This window comes from Myotis myotis, unplaced genomic scaffold, assembly GCF_014108235.1.
Source record: "Myotis myotis isolate mMyoMyo1 unplaced genomic scaffold, mMyoMyo1.p scaffold_m19_p_17, whole genome shotgun sequence".
Taxonomy (NCBI): Eukaryota; Metazoa; Chordata; class Mammalia; order Chiroptera; family Vespertilionidae; genus Myotis; species Myotis myotis.
The window spans coordinates 40,308,733-40,329,091 of record NW_023416321.1 but is presented as its reverse complement, the minus strand read 5'-3'; the positions used below and the strand labels follow the sequence as shown (position 1 = coordinate 40,329,091).

Below are 20,359 nucleotides of genomic sequence, written 5' to 3'. Positions count from 1 at the left end.
CTCACGACGTTGGCTCGTCTGACTTCCCCATCGCAAAATGTCGGTAACTACGGCACCAATACAGCGGAATCCTGACTCTCCCCCTCTCCTTTCCAGCAGCCTCCGCCCGCCGGCACATTGCTTGCCCAGCTTTGTGCCAGTAGTCTCGCAGGGGTTGCTGGGATTGGGATTTCCCCCTCCCATGTGCTCGGACTGGCGCTAAAAGTTTTGAGCTCAAAAGTCCAAAGCCACGGTCCTGGACACAGGTGTTCCCTGGGCTCCCGGGGTCGCCCGGCTTCCGGCCTCGGAGCGTGCTTCCCAGGACGGTGAGACGCTCCCCGAAACTCAGGTAAGCTCTTGGCAGTGTGATAAGTCCTCTCTGAGTCCAGGAGCTCTCGACCCCGGGCATTTTCAGCGAGGGAGGTGGGGTGCCGGGGACCTGGCGATTTGGCCGGGGGTTCGGGGGAGAGGAGAAGCTTGGCTGGCGGCTATGTTGGCAGGTCTGGGTGTAGATAATGAGGATGTTGGGAACCTGAACACCTGGGCGGGGGAGTGGAACTTGGGGGAACTTTCCGCTGGCCTAAGGGGTTCTTCCCCACCCACCCATTCCTGTCCCCATGCCAGGGCCGGTAGCGGGGAATCGTTAAGTAACACGGTCTGGAACTCCCGGCTCTAGATTTTATTTTTTTATTTATTGTCTAAAGTTTTACATGTCTCCTTTTTCCCCGATTGACACCACCACCACCACCACCCCCAGCCCTTCCCACCCCGGGCATGCCCCCATTGCCCCAGTGTTTCTGTCCACTGTTTATGCTAATGTGCATGCATACCAGTCCTTTGGTTGCTGTCTAACCCCCCGCCCCCCCTTGCCATTTGCCTCTGGATCTATTCTTGTTCATCAAATTATGTTGCCGGCTCTAGATTTTAGAGCCCACAGTACCCTAGTGAAATCTCGGGCGCATCCTGAAGTGATTATTCGGGGCGATCTGAGCGCCCACGCTGCTAAGGCAGGTCCCATAACTTCCGGACCTTTGTCCTCCCTGGAATAAATTTTCCAACCGGCTCTGCTAGACGAAGAAAATCCAATCAAATACTGTCAGTCGTGGAAGTGGGGAATGCGAAAGGAGAGGTTTGCCCGCGAAACCCGCGTGCTTTATCCGGGTCTCAGAGGCCCGGAAGCCCTGTTATTGTTTGGCTCTACTTTTACATGTCTGCCACTTGCAGGGCCACTTCCGGTTTCTTCCTTTGGTGCAGCTCATATTTACCCGATGGAAGGGAACGAGAAAGAGAGAAAATGCCTTTTAAGCTGGTTCCGATGACTTGTGGAGGGAAGCTGATAACCCCCTCCTCTATTTTTTATTTTTTCTTCCTGGACCACTTAATCACGGCTTGCAGGGAGGACGGGCGTGTCTTTGTTTTGATGCAGAGCTCTACCCCTCCCCCTCTCTGAATGGTGTGCTCCGGCCTGGGCGCCTACCGTCTGGGCGGGCGCTACCATTGCGCGGGAAGGGTTTTATTTGTTTACTCGTTCGTTTGTTTGTGTTTAAGTGTGCGCAGGGCAACCCCTAGGTATTTTCGCGAGTGAGTACGTTTGAGAATTAAACGATGAAAGAGCGTAACGAGGGTTAATTTGTGGCGGAGAAACAACTTGTATGCGGTTTGGACTAAACCATTCCGACTCGGGACGCAGACTGAACGTCGTGAAAGCGGAAGGGGCGGCCCGCGGTCCCGAGTGCAGCGCGCGGGTCCTGGCTAGTTGCTGCCCGCGAGAGGCAGAGCCCCGCAACCCCAAGCTTAACCGTTTCCCCCGCATCGTCACCCCTCAATATGCGGTCATGCTTTTCAGTCGCTGACGACGCACCTGCTAAGAACCAGGCGCTGCGCGTACCCAGTGTGCTTTTTTAATAAGTTGAGGCCGCGTTCATACCCACTGCGATTACATGAGTCTTGGCATCTAACCACCGTGTAACGCCTTTCAGTATAGAATATTGTCATCGTCCCAGAAAAGTTTCACATGCCTCTTCCCAGTGTATTCTCTGACCCCCCCCCCCTTTATTTTTATTTCTGTTTAGAGAACTTAATATAAATGGAGTCATAACAGTATGTGCTTCTTTGTGTCAGGCTTCAGCATGATTTTTGTGAAACTCATCCCTATTATTGCATGTATTGGTAGAGTATCAGTATTTTGATACTTTTTTTATTTAGTATATGACATTGGATTCTTCTCATTTTGATGGCCTCTTGAGTTGTTTCTTGGTTGGGGTTATTTTGAATAAAGCTACTATTAACATTTCTTAATATAATGTCTGTTTTTAAGTATATATATATTTTTTTAATATATTTTATTGATTTTTTTACAGAGAGGAAGGGAGAGGGATAGAGAGCCAGAAATATCGATGAGAGAGAAACATCGATAAGCTGCCTCCTGCACACCCCCTACCGGGGATGTGCCCGCAACGAAGGTACATGTCCTTGACTGGAATCGAACCTGGGACCCTTCAGTCCGCAGGCCAACGCTCTATCCACTGAGCCAAACCAGTCAGGGCTGTTTAGGAAATCTTATCTCAAGGTCATGAAAGATACTCTTGTACACTTTCTCACATATTGTCTTCTATAACCTTGATAGTTTTCGGTTTTGGTTGTTTTTGTTTTTCTATGTGGATATCCACTTGTTGAAATAGTCTTTCTCCCACCAAACTGCTTTTCATTGAAGTGTTTGGTCCATTTACATTTAATGCAATTCTTGTGAGGTTTGGGTTTAAGTCTGCTGTCTTAATGCTCTTTTCTGTCTGTTTTATTCTTGGTGGGGCCTAAAAAAATATTAATACCTCAGACACACACGGGGAAAAGGCCATGTGATGGATGAAAACAGAGATGAGAGGGATGCATCTACAAGTCAAGGAACACCAAGGATTGTCGGAGACCACCAGCAATTAGAAGAGAGGTATTGAACACATTCTCCCTAGAGCCTCCAGGAGGAAACAGCTCTGCCAACATCTTGATTCTGGGCCTCTGGCTTCCAGAACTATGAGACGATAAAGTTCTATTGTTTTAAGCCAAAAAAAATTCTAAAATTAATACCTTTCCTCTCATCTTCTAAGTTCTAGCTAGACTAATAATTAAATTAACAGAGACAGATTAACAGAAGAAAAATCAAAGATTTAATACATGTGCATGGGGAATTCACATAAAACACTTTGGAGAAAGAGGAGGCGGGGTATTACGTTTCATAAGTGAGAATGGGTGAATCTGGAAGAGTGGAACATCCATGAGGCAGAACATACAGCAAGAATTTTCCTGCGAGGCAACTCTGAGATAACGGAACACAGCCAGTATCTTTCTAGCTAACAGGCCCCTTCCTGAAGCCCTCTTATTCACCATGCTTAGTTCAAATTTGGCTAAGGAGAACATTCTAAGATCTCCTTCCTGAAGCAGGTGTTTCTGTTTGAATCTCTTGGACAGACAAGGGTTAGGGTCAAAAGTTCTGAGTCTTTTGTTTCTTAATAAACAGCTTAAAATCAATATCCCAAAAAAAGGAAGCTTCGGGTGGGGAAACTTTGGTTCCCTGCCTTAGCTTCAAACATTTGGCGAAGAAACACTACCAATCTGTAATTATAAAGGAGGTGATGTCCAACTCATTTTTGTGAGACGAGGATAATCTTGATAACAAGCCCAAATCAAGGATGTTACAAGAAAAGAAAATTAGACCAATATTCCTGTTAGCATATATGTGCAAAATCTTATAAATTTTAGCAAATCAAACCTGATAATATACTAAAACGACCAAGTGAAGTTTATCCCTGACTGCAGTGTTGATTTAACATTCAAAAATCAGTGTAATGTGCCATGTTAGCAGATTGATGGATTAAAAACCCTATGATGGCCCTGGCCGGTGTGGCCCAGTTGGTTGGGCTCCATCTCATGCACTGAAAGTTTGCTGGTTTGATTCCCGTTCAGGGCACATGCCTGGGTTCTGGCTCAATCCCAATTTGTGGGGGGGAGAGGGGGCACGCAGGAGGCAGCAAATCAATGTTGCATTCTCACACATCAATGTTTCTCTTGCTTCCTCTCTATTTAAAAATCAATAAACTATTCTTTAAAATCCAATAATCATTTTAACAGATGCATAAGAAGCAGATGACAATATGCAACAACTCTTTGTGATTATTTAAAATATGTTTTTATTGATTTTTAGAGGGAGAGGGATAGAGAGAGAAACATCATCGATTGGCTGCCTCCTGCACGTCCCCTACTGGGGATCAAGCCCATAACCAGGTATGTGCCCTGACCGGGAATAGAACCCTTAAAGAAAAACCGACCTCCCAGCAAACTAAAAACAGGAAACTTCCTCAGTCTGATAAAGGTCACCCCCAATCAAGTCACCATTAGCAATATACATAACTAGAGGCCTGGTGCACAAAATTTGTGCATGGGCAGGGGTCCCTCAGCCTGGCCTGTGCCCTCTCACAGTCCTGGAGTCCTTAGTGCTGCTACGCTTGCCAGCCATGAGCCCAGCGTCTGGCTGAGCGGTGCTCCCCTTGTTTGAGCATACTGACCACCAGGTGCAGCTCCTGTATTGAGCGTCTGCCCCCTGGTGGTCAGTACATGTCATAGCAAGTGGTTGAGTGGCCTTAGCATATTAGGCTTTTATTATATAGGATAGTGACAGGCTTAATGCTTTTCCTCTAAGATCAGGAACTAGTAAAGGATTCCACTCTCACCACTTCAGCATTATACAGGCAAGAAAAATAAGTAGCCCGGCCAGCGTGGCTCAGTGGTTGGGCATCAACCTATGAACCGGGAGGTCAGGGTTCGAGTCCCGTTCAGGGCACATGCCCAAGTTGTGGGCTTGCTCCCCAGTGTGGGACATGCAAGAGGCAGCAATCAATGACTCATCATTGATGTTTCTCTCTTTCCCTCTCCCTTCCTTTCTGAAACCAATAAAAATATTTTTTAAAAAAATAAGTAAACGTTATTATTGGAAAGGAAGTAATAAAACTGTTTTACTCACAAATGGCATGATTGTATACACAAAAAAATCTTAATAGAAAATTATTTTAAATCATCAGAACTAGCAAGTGATTATAACAGGATCACAAGTTTCAAAGGCAATATAAATAAATTGTATTTCTGTATAATAGCAACCATTGAATCTGAGCTCGAAAAATGAATTTTAAAATAGCATCCAAAACATGGCATATTCAGGAGTAATTTAACAAGTGATGGACAAAAGCTCTGTATTATAAACTACAAAATATTGCTGATGCCTGGTTGGTGTGGTTCAGCATCGACCTATAAACCAGGAGATCATGGGTTCGATTTCCAGTCAGAGCACATGCCCAGGTTTCTGGCTCAATCCTCAGTAGGGGACGTGCAGGAGGCAGCCAATCAATGATTCTACGTATTTCATTATTGATGTTTCCCTTCCTCTTTCTGACGTTAACAAAAACATATATATGTATGTATGTATGTATCCTAGCAGGCTTTTTGTAGAAATTCACAAGCGGATTCCAAAATGAAAGAGTAGTACAAAGCTACAGATTAAAGCTACAAGAGGATAGCCAGCGAACAGAATACAGTCCAGGAAAGACACAAAAGTGTAGTCAAATGATTTTCTACCAAGGCCCCAAAGTGAATCTGGGAAAGAGGTTATTTTTCTTTTTTTAGATTTTCTTATTTTGGAAAAATGCAGACAAGTACGAGAATAACAACACTCATTTCCACCAAATAATTATTTTGTCTTTTTTGTACCCGTGTTTTAATTGCACAACTAGTGTATGGGTAAGCTCTTTATTTCATTTTTCTTTGTTAACAAAGCTACAATTCACAGCCCCATGAGCAAACATATACCCTCTCTGAGACATCATAGTTTTGTGAATTTATTCTTTTTGCCTGTCTTTCAGATTTTAACATACATATGATTTTAAGCAATAAATAGTTGTTTTGTATTTTTAATTTGCATAAACTACTTACATTACCGTGTTTTGCTTTTTTCTAGCAAATTGTATTTTTCACTCAACATGTTTCTGAGTTATATCAAGTTACACATACAGAAAATTCATTTTCATAAACTCTGTACAGAGTTTCTCTTGTGAGCGAGTACATCACATTTAATTAGCCATTCCTGCCCTGGCCCAGTGGCTCAGTTAATTGGAGCTTAGTCCCATACAGCAAAAGGTTGCAAGTTCAATTCCCAGTCAGGGCACATACCTACTCTCGTTACTCACGGGAGGCAGTGAATCCATGTTTCTCTCACATCGATGTTTCTCCCTTCCTCTTTCTCTAAAATCAATTTAAAAAACACACCACATATCCTCAGGTAAAGATTAAAAAATAATAATAGCGCTAGCCGGGTTTGCTCAGTGGATAGTTTCCACCCGAGGACTGAAGGGTCTCGGGTTCAGTTCCCATCAAGGGCACCCACCTTGGTTGCAGGTTCCAGGTCCAGGCAGGCGCATGCAGGAGGCGGCCAGTCAATGTTTCTCTGTCTCACCCCCTCCCACTCTCTAAAAGTCAAGGGAAAATATCCTTGGGTGAGGATTAACAAAAATAGTAATTTAGCCATTTCCTACTGATGGGTAGTAACGTTCCTTGTCACCTGCCATTAGGGACAACACTGACATGAATTTTTGTACAAGACTCCTGCTGCGCCCAAACAACCATTTTCCTAGGAGCCTAACTGGCAGTGGTCTTGCTAAGCAGTACAATGTGTGTCTTCCAGAATCAAATTTTTTTACACCAGACGCTGGATGAAGCCTTGGGAGCACAATTATTTAGAGCAGCGGTTCTCAACCTGGGGGTCGAACAACCCTTTCACAGGGGTCACCTAAGACCATCGGAAAAGACATATATAATCACATATTGTTTTTGTGATTAATCACTATGCTTTCTGTTCAATTTGTCACAGTGAAATTGGGGGTCACCACAACATGAGGAACTGTATTAAAGGGTCGCGGCATTAGGAAGGTTGAGAACCACTGATTTAGAGTTTGCGTGTAGCCTCCGGCTTCATAGGTTCTAGCCCCTGGCCCTCTCCCTGGAGAGCTTTCTGAGCTTGGCTGGCTTAATGCCTGTAACTTTAGTTCCCTCAGCTGGTGATGATACCTATCTTGGCTTTTTGAGAGGATTAAAGGGATGAGCCACTGAAAGCATTGGACCTATGAGCAGCAGCCATTGTTAGGGTAGTCGTCTGACCTGCCCTTGTAGTCCTGAGTCCATCGCCTCCCCACTGGGACTGCCTGTGTAAACAATTTTAGTACCCTGGCCTCCTGATGCACGTGCCCATAGGAAGTACCCACTCCCAAAAGGTTTCCTAGGACAAGTGCGCCTGCTTTTTTTTATATGTATATTTTTTATTATTGACTTCTGTGAGAAGAAGTGGGAGGGAGACAGAAACATCAATGATAATAGAATCATTGATCAGCTGCCTCCTGCATGTCCACACTGAGGATCAAGCCCATAACCCCGGGAATTGAACCGGGACTTTCTGGTTCATAGCTCGATGCTCAACCACTGAGCCACGCCAGCTGGGTTGTACCTGCTTTTTTTAAGAAGCATTGAGAGTTTAGTTCAGCCGTGGGCAAACTACGGCCTGCGGGCCGGATTCGGCCCGTTTGAAATGAATAAAACTAAAAAAAAAAAGACCGTACCCTTTTATGTAATGATGTTTACTTTGAATTTATATTAGTTCACACAAACACTCCACCCATGCTTTTGTTCCGGCCCTCCGGTCCAGTTTAAGAACCCATTGTGGCCCTCGAGTCAAAAAGTTTGCCCACCCCTGGTTTAGTTGCTACCCAGTGGGACTGACACCTTGGGCCCACCATCCCAAGATAGCCCCCTGGCATGTTTACTGAACTGAGTTCCCTGAGGAGGTGGACCAGCATTAATGGGGCAGTACCACAAAAGTCTCATCCACTCACAATCAGTATAGGACAAATAAAATGGAACTATCATACAAACAGAAGCATTTGTTAAGCTCTTACTATGTAGACGACTACTACTACTATTTTTTAATTTTTTGTTAATCATCACCCGAGGATATTTTTCCATTGATTTTTCGAGAGCTGGAGAGACAGAGAAAGAGAGAAACATCGATTGGTTGCTTCTTGCATGTGCCCTGACCAGAATCGAACCCGGGACCCTTCAGTCCTCGGCTGACGCTCTATCCACTGAACCAAACCAGCTAGGAAAATCTAGAGATTTTTACTTATGAGCTCCCTTCCATAAAAGTCTCAAGTTTTTGTGATCACTGATGAGAGGGACCCCTGTACTTCTCCCCCAGGTCCCACTGACCACTCCTTCGCCACCCCCTCTTGCCTTGCTCCTTGCAGACACATGGCTATCCCCCATCAGTTTGAGGAGTTCTGGCAGGTGGTCCTTTGCCAGCCTCTTAGTTGCATGATTTTTGTTACCTAAAATCTGTACCTGAAGATTAACCTGTAATGAAGTAAGCATCTTACTCCAGACAATTCATTTAGTTGCCAGTGAGCTCGACCAGGTGCAAGGCGTTATGCGAATACTATGATGAACAAGATAACTTCCCTGTCCTGAGGATGTTTATATAAACTAGAGCAGTGGTTCTCAACCTTCTGGCCCTTTAAATACAGTTCCCTTGCCGAAACCGGTTTGGCTCGGTGGATAGATAGAGCGTCGGCCTGCGGACTGAAAGGTCCCAGGTTCGATTCTGGTCAAGGGCATGTACCTGGGTTGCGGGCACATCCCCAGTAGGGAGTGTGCAGGAGGCAGCTGATCGATGTTTCTCTCTCATCGATGTTTCTAACTCTCTATCCCTCTACCTTCCTCTCTGTAAAAAAAATCAATAAAATATATTTTAAAAAAATACAGTTCCTCATGTTGTGACCCAACCATAAAATTATTTTTGTGGCTACTTCATAACTGTAATGTTGCTACTGTTATGAATCATAATGTAAATATCTGATATGCAGGATGGTCTTAGGCGACCCCTGTGAAAGGGTCGTTCGACCACCAAAGGGGTCGCGACCCACAGGTTGAGAACCCCTTTGATAGAGGAACCGAATGCACAAGGAAAGGTATCGGACCTAATGAGTGCCATGAGAATTAAGAGGGTGGCAGAGTTTGGCGAGCGGTCGTTGAGTGGTCTGGGGAAATATCCCCGAGGAGGTTTTCAAGTTGAGGTCTGCAGTGATGGCACAGCCAGTGTTCCCAGCAGAGGGAACCAACAGTTAGGTGAACTGGGGAGTGTTCGAAGGGCAGCCGCAGCCAGAGTAGCCCGAGCCCCGGAAGGGGAGCGTGCTGGGAGATGAGATCAGAGAAGCAGGCAGGGGCCTGGTCATGGGGGTCGGGAAGCATACACTCCTTCAGGAAGCTTTGCGATGAAGGGGGTCGAGGGAGGTGACTGGGTGGCGGGAGTGGGCTGAGAGTTACCGCATCCTCAGCAGGAAGGAAGGCAGAAGTAAGGTACAGTTCCCAGGAAGGTTGTGGATTCATCGGTGGGAAGATTGGAAGTCCCTCTCTGGTTATTTTTTATTTTATTTTTTTCTCAAGCAAGTGTGTAGTAAGGCTGGTGGGAGGTGGGCAAGGAGCAGCCTGGGTTGTGATAAAGGATTTGAAGAAAGAAGTTGTGAACCCTGCTCCTCAGGAAGTCGGGAGACTCCTCTCTGTCAGACCCTGATACGGTGTTGGGCGTGTTGCGTGCTGGATCCTCACTTTTCCTCCCCCCACCGCAGCCACACTGCCTTCCAGGGAGCTGCAATGGATGACCAACAGCCAGAGGTCGCAGACCCCCCTCTGAGTCAGGAGACATTTTCAGACTTGTGGAATTTGTGAGTAGAGGTCTCGTGGGAGGGGCGTGTTCACTGCCCACCCTCTGGTAACGACTGCCCATCCTCCCCCTGCCTACTCCCCCCTCCCCCCATTCCCCAGCTCCCTAGGAGTAGAGGCCTATAGAAAGCAAGAACCAATACTGACTTTCTTTCTGCTCTTGTCTTTCAGACTTCATGGAAACAATGGTCTGGTAAGGACTAGGGATGGGGAGGGACCAGGGGCCACAGGGCAACAGCCTGGGGACCTAGCCCTCTAACTCGTTTTCCTCATGCACAGAATCCTGAGGACTCCCAGGCAGTGGGTGGACTGGACTGGATGCCCTTCAACCTCGAAGACTGTCTGGACAACGGTCCAAATGAAGCCTCCAGTATGGCAGCAACTCCTGCACCAGCAGCTGCTGTCCCAGCACCAGCCACTCCCTGCACCCTGTCATCCTCTGTCCCTTCCCCGAAGACCTATCCTGGTAGCTATGGCTTCCGTTTAGGATTCCTGAATTCTGGGACAGCCAAGTCTGTAACCTGCACGGTCAGTGGCCCTGGGAGGCTGGCTTCCATGTGACAGTTCAATGCCTGACCATATCCCCCTGAGTTTTTCTATTCAGAACACTAGAATCTCTCTCAGCCTTTGGCTTGTCTTTCTACATTCTACCTGTTTAGTCTGTGACCTTGACCTCTGTCCCAAAGTTGAATTCTCCCTTGACCTTGGGCGACATGCTCTCGGCATCTCTCATGAGGCCAGGGAACTTTTTTTCTCTCTCTTCGCCCTCTTTCATTCCTTAGCTTTTGTAAATTAGCTTCTGGGACACAGGTCTCCAACGCTGCCCATCCCTAGCCACCCTCCCCACACAGTACATGGCTTTCAGTTGGTGCTTAAGCAGTGCTTGTCCCCTGACCTCCCGTTCCTTCTTTCTCCTTTTCCTACAGTACTCCCCTGCCCTCAACAAGCTGTTTTGCCAGATGGCAAAGTCCTGCCCGGTGCAGCTGTGGGTCAGCTCCCCACCCCCGCTCAGTTCCCGGGTCCGTGCCATGGCCATCTACAAGAAGTCCGAGCACATGACGGAGGTCGTGCGGCGCTGCCCCCACCATGAGCGCTGCTCTGACTATAGTGACGGTGAGAGTCGGGCTGCAGGTGGGACAGGGCTGTGGCCCAGAGTCCCCAGGTGCCTGATTCTTTCCTAATTGCTCGTAGGTCTGGCTCCTCCTCATCACCTTATCCGGGTGGAAGGGAATTTGCGTGCCGAGTATTTGGATGACACAAACACTTTTCGACATAGTGTGGTGGTGCCCTATGAGCCGCCTGAGGTCTGGTTTGGCAACTGGGGTCTCTGGGAGCAGGGAGGTTAGAAGGGTTTGTCAGTGGCCGCCCAGCTGGGATGTGTGCAGAGGAGCAGATGGGTTATTGCCATTCCACAGCTGCGGAACTGTAGCTCACAGAGGCTACAGGCTTCAGGGCGGGGTGACCTCACCTGGGGCCTCTGTTTTCTCCCAGGTGGGCTCCGACTACGCCACCATTCACTACAACTTCATGTGTAACAGCTCCTGCATGGGGGGCATGAACCGGAGGCCCATCCTCACCATCATCACACTGGAAGACTCCAAGTAGGGACTCGAACACCACCCTCTATGCGGGCATGCTCCTCCCTAGCCTCTGCCTGTCTCTCCCCTGCGCCCTACCCCTCCACCGTTTCTCCTGCCCTCTCCCATTCCTATATGTAGAACCTCCTTGTTGCTCCCCCCAGTTTTCTTTTCTCCGGCTTTGCAACCTCTAACCTGTGGCTTCTCCATAGGCCTGGCCCTGGAGCTTAGGCTCCACATGGGATGAAGCTGGTTGGGAGTAGGTGGGGCCTGGTTTACATGTAGTGCCCACCTTCTTACTGCCTCCTGCTCCCCTCTCCTTGCCCGGGTAGTGGTAATCTGCTGGGACGAAACAGCTTTGAGGTGCGTATTTGTGCCTGTCCTGGGAGAGACCGGCGCACAGAGGAAGAAAATTTCCGCAAGAAGGGGGAGCCGAGTCCCAAGCAGCCCCCTGGGAGTCCCAAGCAGCCCCCTGGGAGCACTAAGCGAGGTAATAAGCAAGCAGGGCGAGGGGAAGTAGAGGAGGGAGAGAGGGTGTAATTCTGCCCAGATTCACCCTTCTCACCCTTCCTTACCTCTTTCCCAGCACTGCCCACCAACACTGACTCCTCTCCTCCACCAAAGAAGCCAGTGGATGAAGAATATTTCACCCTTCAGGTACCACGTCTGGGAAAGAAAGATGGGCAGTCTCTTGCCCCTACTTGGTGGGATCGGATAAGGGCATAAAAGATGTAAATGTAGCAGGTGTGAGGGTAGGCCCATCTATCCTTTCTCTGGTCTTGACCCACAGTCTTGAGATTAAGTTTCGACTTGAACATGTGGGTGTGTCTAGTAGAAACGTAATGAGCCTGGAATGAAGTTGCTTCCAACTTTGAAGGCAAGGACCATGTGTGAGTCATCTCTGCAGCCCCAGCATCTAGCAAAATATCGGCACCTTTGTTCAGGCTCAACACGTGTACTGAACGATTAGTTGGAGGAAAAGGAACTTTATTTAAGGCCCAGCCAGAAAGAAGCCTGAGAGGTTTAGTAAAGGTAACGGTTTGCCTTCCCTACCAGCCAAGGAACCATAGTGCCTTCTAGAAGCTGGCAGCAGCCACCTCCTGGTGACCAGCAATGGCAGCGACTGGGAACTGAATTCTGCCAGTAATCCGGATGATGAGCAAGGAAATGGATTCTCGTTTAGTGCCTCCAAACGAATGCACCTGCTGCCACCTAGGTTTTTAGCCCAATGAGATCTGTGTCAGATTCGTGACATACAGAAGATAATAAAAGTGTGTTGTTTTAAGCCACTTTAAAAAAGAAAAAATAATAAGTTTCAAGTCTAGCATTCAAAAATGCTATTTTCGTCCTGGCTGCTTTCCCTGCAATTAGGGCATTTGCCATTAGGGGGGAGGGGTGCCTAGAAACAATGGCTCCTGGTGATGTCTGATTTCAGGATGCCATCTTGTACCATAACCTATATTTTAAAGCAGTGGTTCTCAACCTTCCTAATGCCGCGACCCTTTAATACAGTTCCTCATGTTGTGGTGACCCCCAACCATAAAATTATTTTCGTTGCTACTTCATAACTGTAATTTTGCTACTGTTATGAATCGTAATGTAAATATCTGATATGCAGGCTGTATTTTCATTGTTACAAATTGAACATAATTAAAGCATAGTGATTAATCACAAAAACAATATGTAATTATATATATGTTTTCCAATGGTCTTAGGCGACCCCTGTGAAAGGGTCGTTTGACCCCCCCCCAAAGGGATTGCGACCCACAGGTTGAGAACCGCTGTTTTAAAGGCTCTTTCAAAAGAAAATTTGTTAAGGAGAACATGAAAATGGTTCTATGACTTGGCCTAATACTTCATTTTCCCCTCCTCCCCGCCACAGATCCGTGGGCGTGAACGCTTTGAGACGTTCCGGAAACTGAATGAAGCCTTAGAGCTACAGGACGATGTCCTGGCTGGAAAGGACCCGGGTGGAAGCAAGACTCACTCCAGGTGAGTGACCTGGGTCCCCCTTCGCCCCACGCCCCTGCAGTCCTATGTGGGAAGGCCTGGGATTCCACTGTAATCCTGCCTTCACGGTAACAGACGGCTGAGTTCTCCCGTTGGCTCCGGGCCCTGCCTGGACGTTCTTTACTCCTCCTCTAGTTGAATCCTGTGACCACTTTCCTGCGTCAGGTGGAGCGGTCCACAAACCCCTCCAGCCCCACTATGAGCATGGCTATTTCCTTGCTGTTTCTCGCCTCCTCTATCTCTGATCCGGGGTCCCCAGGAGGGGCCTGGCAACCGTGGGAGTGCCAGGCCGAGCCGGGGTGTGGGGTCAGATCTTCGGCCCGCCGAGAGCTAGCAGGTCCTGTGTGGCTTTGTTACGCCCCCTTGTCCAGCTCAGTTTCCTCATTTGTCGAATGGGATGAGGGAAGGTTGGGAGTTTAATACAGACAGACAAGTACCCCTGCTGCTCAGTAAGCAAGTCTGCAGTTAATGGCGACTATTTCAACTTAAATTCCCCTTGTTCCAACCTCAGGCCCTTCAAAACCTAGCCGTTTTGAGGCCCTACACCTCTCACTCTGAGGGTGTAATCTCCTCCCTTCCCTCTTCTCTCCACAGCCACCTGAAACCTAAAAAGGGGCAGCCTACCTCCCGCCATAAAAAAAGACTCACGTTCAAGAGAGAGGGACCTGACTCCGACTGACATCCCCTGCTTCCTGTCCCTCGTTGACACCCCCACCCTGGTCCCCCTTTTCCTGGCGTATTTTTGGGGTTGGGAGCTTAAACCTCTGCTTGGTACAGATGTGCCTCAGAAACGCCCAGAATTCCGTCTGCTCTGGCTGAGGCCTCCGCTACAGAAGCCAGCCTGCACTGCGGCGTTTTGAGGGAAGGGGGAGGGAGCTGAGATGTTCCAGCTTAACTTTTAAGGTCTTTACTCTGAAGACCATTTGGGGGAGGTAGGGAATGGCCCTAACCTCATTGTCCACATTGACAAAATGTCGATGATGATGCCTGCCTTAGGGGCTCCCTGTGAGGGTTAGTGAAATGACGGGTGTTTGGGACTCGGCTCCCTCAGGGGTGCCTAGTGTGACTGGGCAGCTCGTTAAGAGGAGGGAACTTCTAAATCCCTTCTCTGCTGGCCTGGCCCACTCCTGTCTGAAGTCGGGGAACCTCACCACCTAAAAGGAGATCACATCTCACCCCACATCCTGGAGGGTCCCACCCCCAGTGTAGGATCCGTATCTTCCACGATCTGTTTTACTTCCCCCAAATGCTCAGGATCAATTTCCTCTACAGTTGGAAAGGCACATCTGTACTCCACACCCGCACCCCTTCCCCTCTTCCCCTTTTATATCACATTTTTTTATATTGGTTTCTTATTTTACAATAAAACTTGCTTCTACCTGTGTGTCTGAGGGTGAGTGCCCGTGCTGGCTGCCTGGGGCCTACCGTGCAGGGGTGAGTTGAGGAGGTGACATTGGGAAGCAGCCACCTGAGTCTCCAGGGAATGTGGGCTGGGGAGCCCCACACCCGGGTTCCAGGAGGAGAACAAAAGCTGGAGACTGGGTCAGCCTGCAGGCTGCATGACAACAAGGGTGGGGGTGAATCCATAACTGTCCCTCCTCCCTCCCTGCCAGGCCTGGCACAGGGTTCTCTCCTGCCCCCTTGTCAGCCACTCACCACGGATTACGGGATTTAAGTGTCTAATTTAGCCAGCCTGAGCCTCTGGGGTAGCCATCTGCCCCACAGGAAAGGGGCAGGATACCTGGATTCCCCAGAGGAAAGAGGGTGGGTGCTATTTGATAATGAGAGCAAGCAGCGGGAGGCCTGCCAGCCCGGGTCCCCAGGAAGTGGGGGCGGCTAAGGTGAAGGCTGGGATGTGGGGCTGGGGCCTTCCCAGCATCCCCTCATCCTGGGCCTCTTGCCAGGCAGTTGAATGAATTGAAGCTTTAAACTCTGCCAGGAAAACCTTTCAAAGGACTCAGTCACCCTCGCCCCCGCCCCATCCTGCTGTAGGGTCCCAGGGAGGGGGGCTGGGGGCAGGCTAGCTCTGGCCTAAGCCAGTGCTTAGGGGGTGGCCAGACAATGGGGACACAGCTTGTCCTGCCTCCTCCCTGTGGGCAGAGGGAGACGTGCTAAGGTTTGGAGGGGTTTCTGGCCCATTGTCCTCTCAGCCTACTAACCAGGCTTAAAGTGCCAGTGGGAGTCCTTTGGCTCGCCCTGTGGATCCCAGATGGCTGTAAAGCCACTGGCCACCCTGGTCTCAAAACCATTTTTCTCTTAATTGTGAAGGGATGCCAAACACTTCCCGGGAGACCCAGAATGACCATCTCTCCCCACCTACCGGGCTCTTGGCAAACTCATTCCTGTAGACAGTCACCTTGAAGCTCCCTTTCTGATCAGCGTCCAGCACCATTACTCATATTTCCCTAGAACGTGTCCCTAGCTATGCTTCATTTCTGCTGTACTTCAAAAGCAGACCCAGCCCTTGCTCATGTGGCTCGTTGGCTGAGTGTCGCCCCATGCATTTTAAGGTCGCTGGTTCGATTCCTGGTGAGGGCACATTACCCAAGTTGTGGTTTGGAGCCCAGTCAGGGCATGGTCAGAGCACATGAGGGAGGCAACCTATCCATGTTTCTCACATTGATATTTCTCTCCCTTCCTCTAAAATCAATAAAAACTTTAAAAAAAAAAAAACAGATCTATTCTGGCTCTGCTGATCCCTTTGTGAGCTGACAGATTACTAAACTGAGAACTATAAGGTGGATTGTCAGGCCAGCTCTGCTGAGCTGTGTGACTTTTAATGAGTCACTAACCTCTCAGGTCCCATCTGTCACTTCACTGTTCATTTATCTACCCTTCTAGTCAGTCCGTGCCCATCACTGTTTCAGCCCTGGGGCCCCATGGCAGACATGGTCCCTGTTCTCTCAAGAACCCAAGCCCTGCCCCATGGAGGTTTGGAGTAAGTTAGGAAACTTGTTTCCCCAATTTCAGGAACACAGGGCACCCAGATGTATGAGACACCCAGCAAAAGTGCTCTGAGGAAGATGTACAGCCATGCTTTCATTATTTAGAAAAGATATGAACCTACTAGTAAGCAAGCTTAATTAAAAGGATAAATCCAAGCTAATTAAAAGTGACTTTTTTTTAAAAAAAGATTTTTTTTTTTAACTCAAGCACTTGATTGAGGGGGTGGAGAAGAACAAGAACCAAATGGTGCAATGAGTGGTATTTAAATCGTCCTGGGCCTTGGGGAAAGAGTGAAATTTTCCCATTCATGTAAAGTGGTCTTAATATTAAATCCTAATAAAGAGCCCTAGCCAGTTTCGTTCAGTGGATTGAGCGTCAGCCCATGGACTAAAGAGTCACAGGTTCAAATCCGGTCAAGGTTACATACCTTACTAGTAGTTGCAGGCTCAATCCCTGGCTGGCCCCAATAGGGGCCGTGTAGAAGGCAACCAATTGATGTGTCTCTCTCACATCCATGTTTCTTTCCCTGTGTCTCCCCCCCGTCCCTTACAACTCAAAAAAGTCAATGGAAAGCCCACCTGGGTTGGCTCAGTGGTTGAACGTTAACCTATGAACCAGGAGGTCATGGTTCAATTCCTGGTCAGGGCATGTGCCTGGGTTTTGGGCTCAATCCCCGATTGTGCAGGAGGCAGCCAATCAATGATTCTCATCATTGATGTTTCTATCTCTCTTCTCTGAAATCAATTAAAAAATTTTTTAAAAACTTGATAATCAAGATACTAAAAACCTAGAAGCCAAATTATGGCTGCAATATTTCAAAATAGTACTTATACATTAAGTCTAAAGACTATTAAGGGGAGGGAGGTTTGGGGCTGGGTGAAAAAGGTGAAGGGATTAAAAAAAACAACAAGCTCTTAACATAGAGACAACAGTGTGATGATTACCAAAGGGGAAGGGGTGGGGAGAGGTAGAAGAGGGTTCAGGGGGCATAAATCATAATGGGAGATTGACTTTGGGTGGTGAACACACAATACAATATATAGATGATATTTTATAGAATTATACACCTGAAATCTATTTAATTTTATTAACCAATGTCACCCCAACAAGTTAAAGAAAAAAGATGGGTCCGAGTAACAAAACCAAAAAAATTTTAACACTAACCAAGTAGGGTTTATTCCAGGAGCACAAGGTTGGTTTAATAGAGAATCTATCAGCATAATTCATTACATTAACAAATTAATGAAGAAAATATGATCATATCAACAGATGCTGAAAGGAATTTGATTAAATTTCAGCAGCCATTCTTTAAAAAGCAGTAATGGAATAACAGGAAGTATCCTAGTGGTTAAACACTAAGATAATTTCAATTCGAATCAAGAACTAAACAGGGATGCCCACTAACAATTGTTTTAGGACACTCAAGAAGGTAAAAAAAATAAATAAATAACTCTACCTTTTAGATCACATGTGCCTAAAAACTCAAGCCTTAATAGAGATATGATAGAACTAAGAATTTAGGAAGGTAGACAGATAATAGAGAAATATTAATGATTGTTAAAAGCAAAAGCACTGAAAAAACATTCCATTAAAATAACAAAAGCAGCCCTGGCCTGGTAGCTTAGTTGGTTAGAGCAGTGTCCCCTATGCCAAGGTTGAGGGTTTGATCCCTGGTCAAGGCACATACAAGAATCAACCAGCCCTGGCCGGGTTTCTCAGTGGTTAGAGCATCAGCCCGCGGACCAAAGGGTCCTGTGTTTGATACCCCATCAAGAGTATGTTATCTGGGTTGCAGGTTCCTCAACCCCTGGAAGGGTGCATGCGGGAGGCAATCATTTAATGTGTGTCACTTTGATGTTTCTCTCCCTTCCAATCCCTAGAAATCAATGGAAAAAAATATTCTCAGCTGAGGATTTATTTTAAAAAGAAGAATCAGCCAATGTGCACATAAATAAGTGGAACAATAAATCAATGTTTCTCCTTCCCTTCCTCTCTCTCAAATCAATCAAATTTTTTAAAATAACAAAAGCAATAAAATATTTAGGAATAAGTGCCTGGCTGGTGTTCCTCAGTGGTTGAGCATCCACCCATGAACCAGGAGGTTACGGTTCGATTCCTGGTCAGGGCACATGGCTGGGTTGGGGGCTCAGTCCCCAGTGAGGGCATGTAGTAGGCAGCCATTCAATGATTTCTATCATTGATGTATCTATCTCTCCCTTTCTCTGAAATCAATAAAAATATTTTAGGAATGCCAGAACCGGTTTGGCTCAGTGGATAGAGCGTCGGCCTGTGGACTGAGGGGTCCCAGGTTCGATTCCGGTCAAGGGCATGTGCCTGGGTTGCGGGCACATCCCCGGTGGGGGATGTGCAGGAGGCGGCTGATCGATGTTTCTCTCTCATCGATGTTTCTGACTCTCTATTTCTCTCCCTTCCTCTCTGTAAAAAATCAATAAAATATATTTTAAAAAAAAAATATTTTAGGAATAAGTTTAACAAGACTGACACACAAAATATGGCACAGGACCTATATGAAGAAATTGATAAAACCTTACTTAAGGATATAAACCAAGCTCCAAACAAAAGATACCATATTCTTAGATGGGAAAACAGTATATCCTAAAAGTCAATTGTGAAATAAGATTCAATGCTATTCCATTTAGAATCCCAAAAAGGTTTTTTGTTTCTGCAAATAAGTGCCCAAGAATAGCCAATAGTTGTTTTAAAAAGAGAACTAGGGCCCTTGCTGATTTGGCTCAGTGGATAGAGCACCGGCCTACAGACTGAAGGGTCCTGGCTTTGATTCCGGTCAAGGGCACATGCCGGGTTGTGGGCTCGATCCTCATTGGGAGATGTGCAGGAGGCAGCTGATCAATGATTCTCTCTCATCATTGATGTTTCTATCTCTCTCTCCCTCTCCCTTCCTCTCTGAAATCAATAAAAATATTTTTTAAAAATAAAAATAAATAAATAAAGAGAGAATTAGGGAACTTGCTTATTGAATATGAAAAAAACATACTATGAGCCGGAACCGGTTTGGCTCAGTGGATAGAGCGTCGGCCTGTGGACTGAAGGGTCCCGGGTTCGATTCCGGTCAAGGGCATGTACCTGGGTTGCCGGCACATCCCCAGTGGGAGATGTGCAGGGGGCAGCTGATCGATGTTTCTCTCTCGTCGATGTTTCTAACTCTCTATCTCTCTCCCTTCCTCTCTGTGAAAAGTCAATAAAATATATTAAAAAAAAAAAAAAAAAAAACATACTATGAAACAACCATGCCCTGACCGGTTTGGCTCAGTGGATAGAGCGTGGGCCTGCGGACTGAAGGGTTCCAGGTTCGATTACGGTCAAGGGCATGTGCCTGGGTTGCGGGCACATCCCCAGTGGGGGGTGTGCAGGAGGCAGCTGATCGATGTTTCACTCTCATCGATTTTTCTAGCTCTCTGTCCCTCTCCCTTCCTCTCTGTAGAGGATCAATAAAATATATTAAAAAGAAAGAAAGGAAGAAAGAAAGAAAGAACCAATTAGAGCAATATAGCTTAATATATGGAGTGGTAAACAGTCCAGGGGCAGGGTAGCAAGGAGTGGATCCAGAGGTAGACCTCAATATATAGGAAATGTTATTATATGGCCAAAGTTTTTCAATTTAGTGGGAATAAATTACGGATTTTTTAAATGAAGTTGACACAACTGGAAAAATAAAATTGGACTCCTAATTTATAAAAACAAAAATAAACCAGATGAATTAAAGAGAATGTCAATTTTAAATGAAATTTAAATCCTGCCCTGGCCCGTGGGCTCAATGGTTACAGCATCTGCCTGTGCACCGAAGCATCTCTGGTTCGATTCCTGGTCAATGGCCTATACCGGGGTTGCAGGTTCCAACCCTCGCCCTGGTTGGGGTATGTGTCTCACATTGATGGCTCTCTCTCTCTCTCTCTCTCTCTCTCCCTCCTTCCCTCTCTAAAAGTCAATGGAGAAAATATCCTCAGCTGAGAATTCACAACAACAACAAAAAATAAAAATCCTGCCCCCCTCCCCAAAAAAAA

General features: G+C 47.0%; 1 protein-coding gene across 3 annotated transcripts; it reads left to right on the top strand.

The window, feature by feature from the left end:
• Positions 1-158: 158 nt before the first annotated feature.
• TP53 (tumor protein p53) lies at positions 159-14,754 on the top strand. Of its 3 annotated transcripts, XM_036341447.1 has the most exons (12): positions 159-328; positions 2,813-2,923; positions 9,690-9,785; positions 9,955-9,976; positions 10,063-10,311; positions 10,710-10,896; positions 10,975-11,087; positions 11,275-11,384; positions 11,693-11,850; positions 11,947-12,017; positions 13,243-13,352; positions 13,965-14,754. In XM_036341447.1, exons 2-12 carry the CDS (start codon positions 2,838-2,840, stop codon positions 14,047-14,049), a joined length of 1,287 nt encoding a protein of 428 aa, XP_036197340.1. In that variant the 5' UTR covers positions 159-328; positions 2,813-2,837; the 3' UTR covers positions 14,050-14,754. The 3 variants fall into 3 exon arrangements, with proteins under 3 accessions (XP_036197340.1, XP_036197341.1, XP_036197342.1); XM_036341448.1 differs by lacking the exon at positions 2,813-2,923 and having other exon boundaries at positions 160-328; XM_036341449.1 differs by lacking the exons at positions 159-328; positions 2,813-2,923 and having other exon boundaries at positions 10,063-10,249.
• Positions 14,755-20,359: the final 5,605 nt, after the last annotated feature.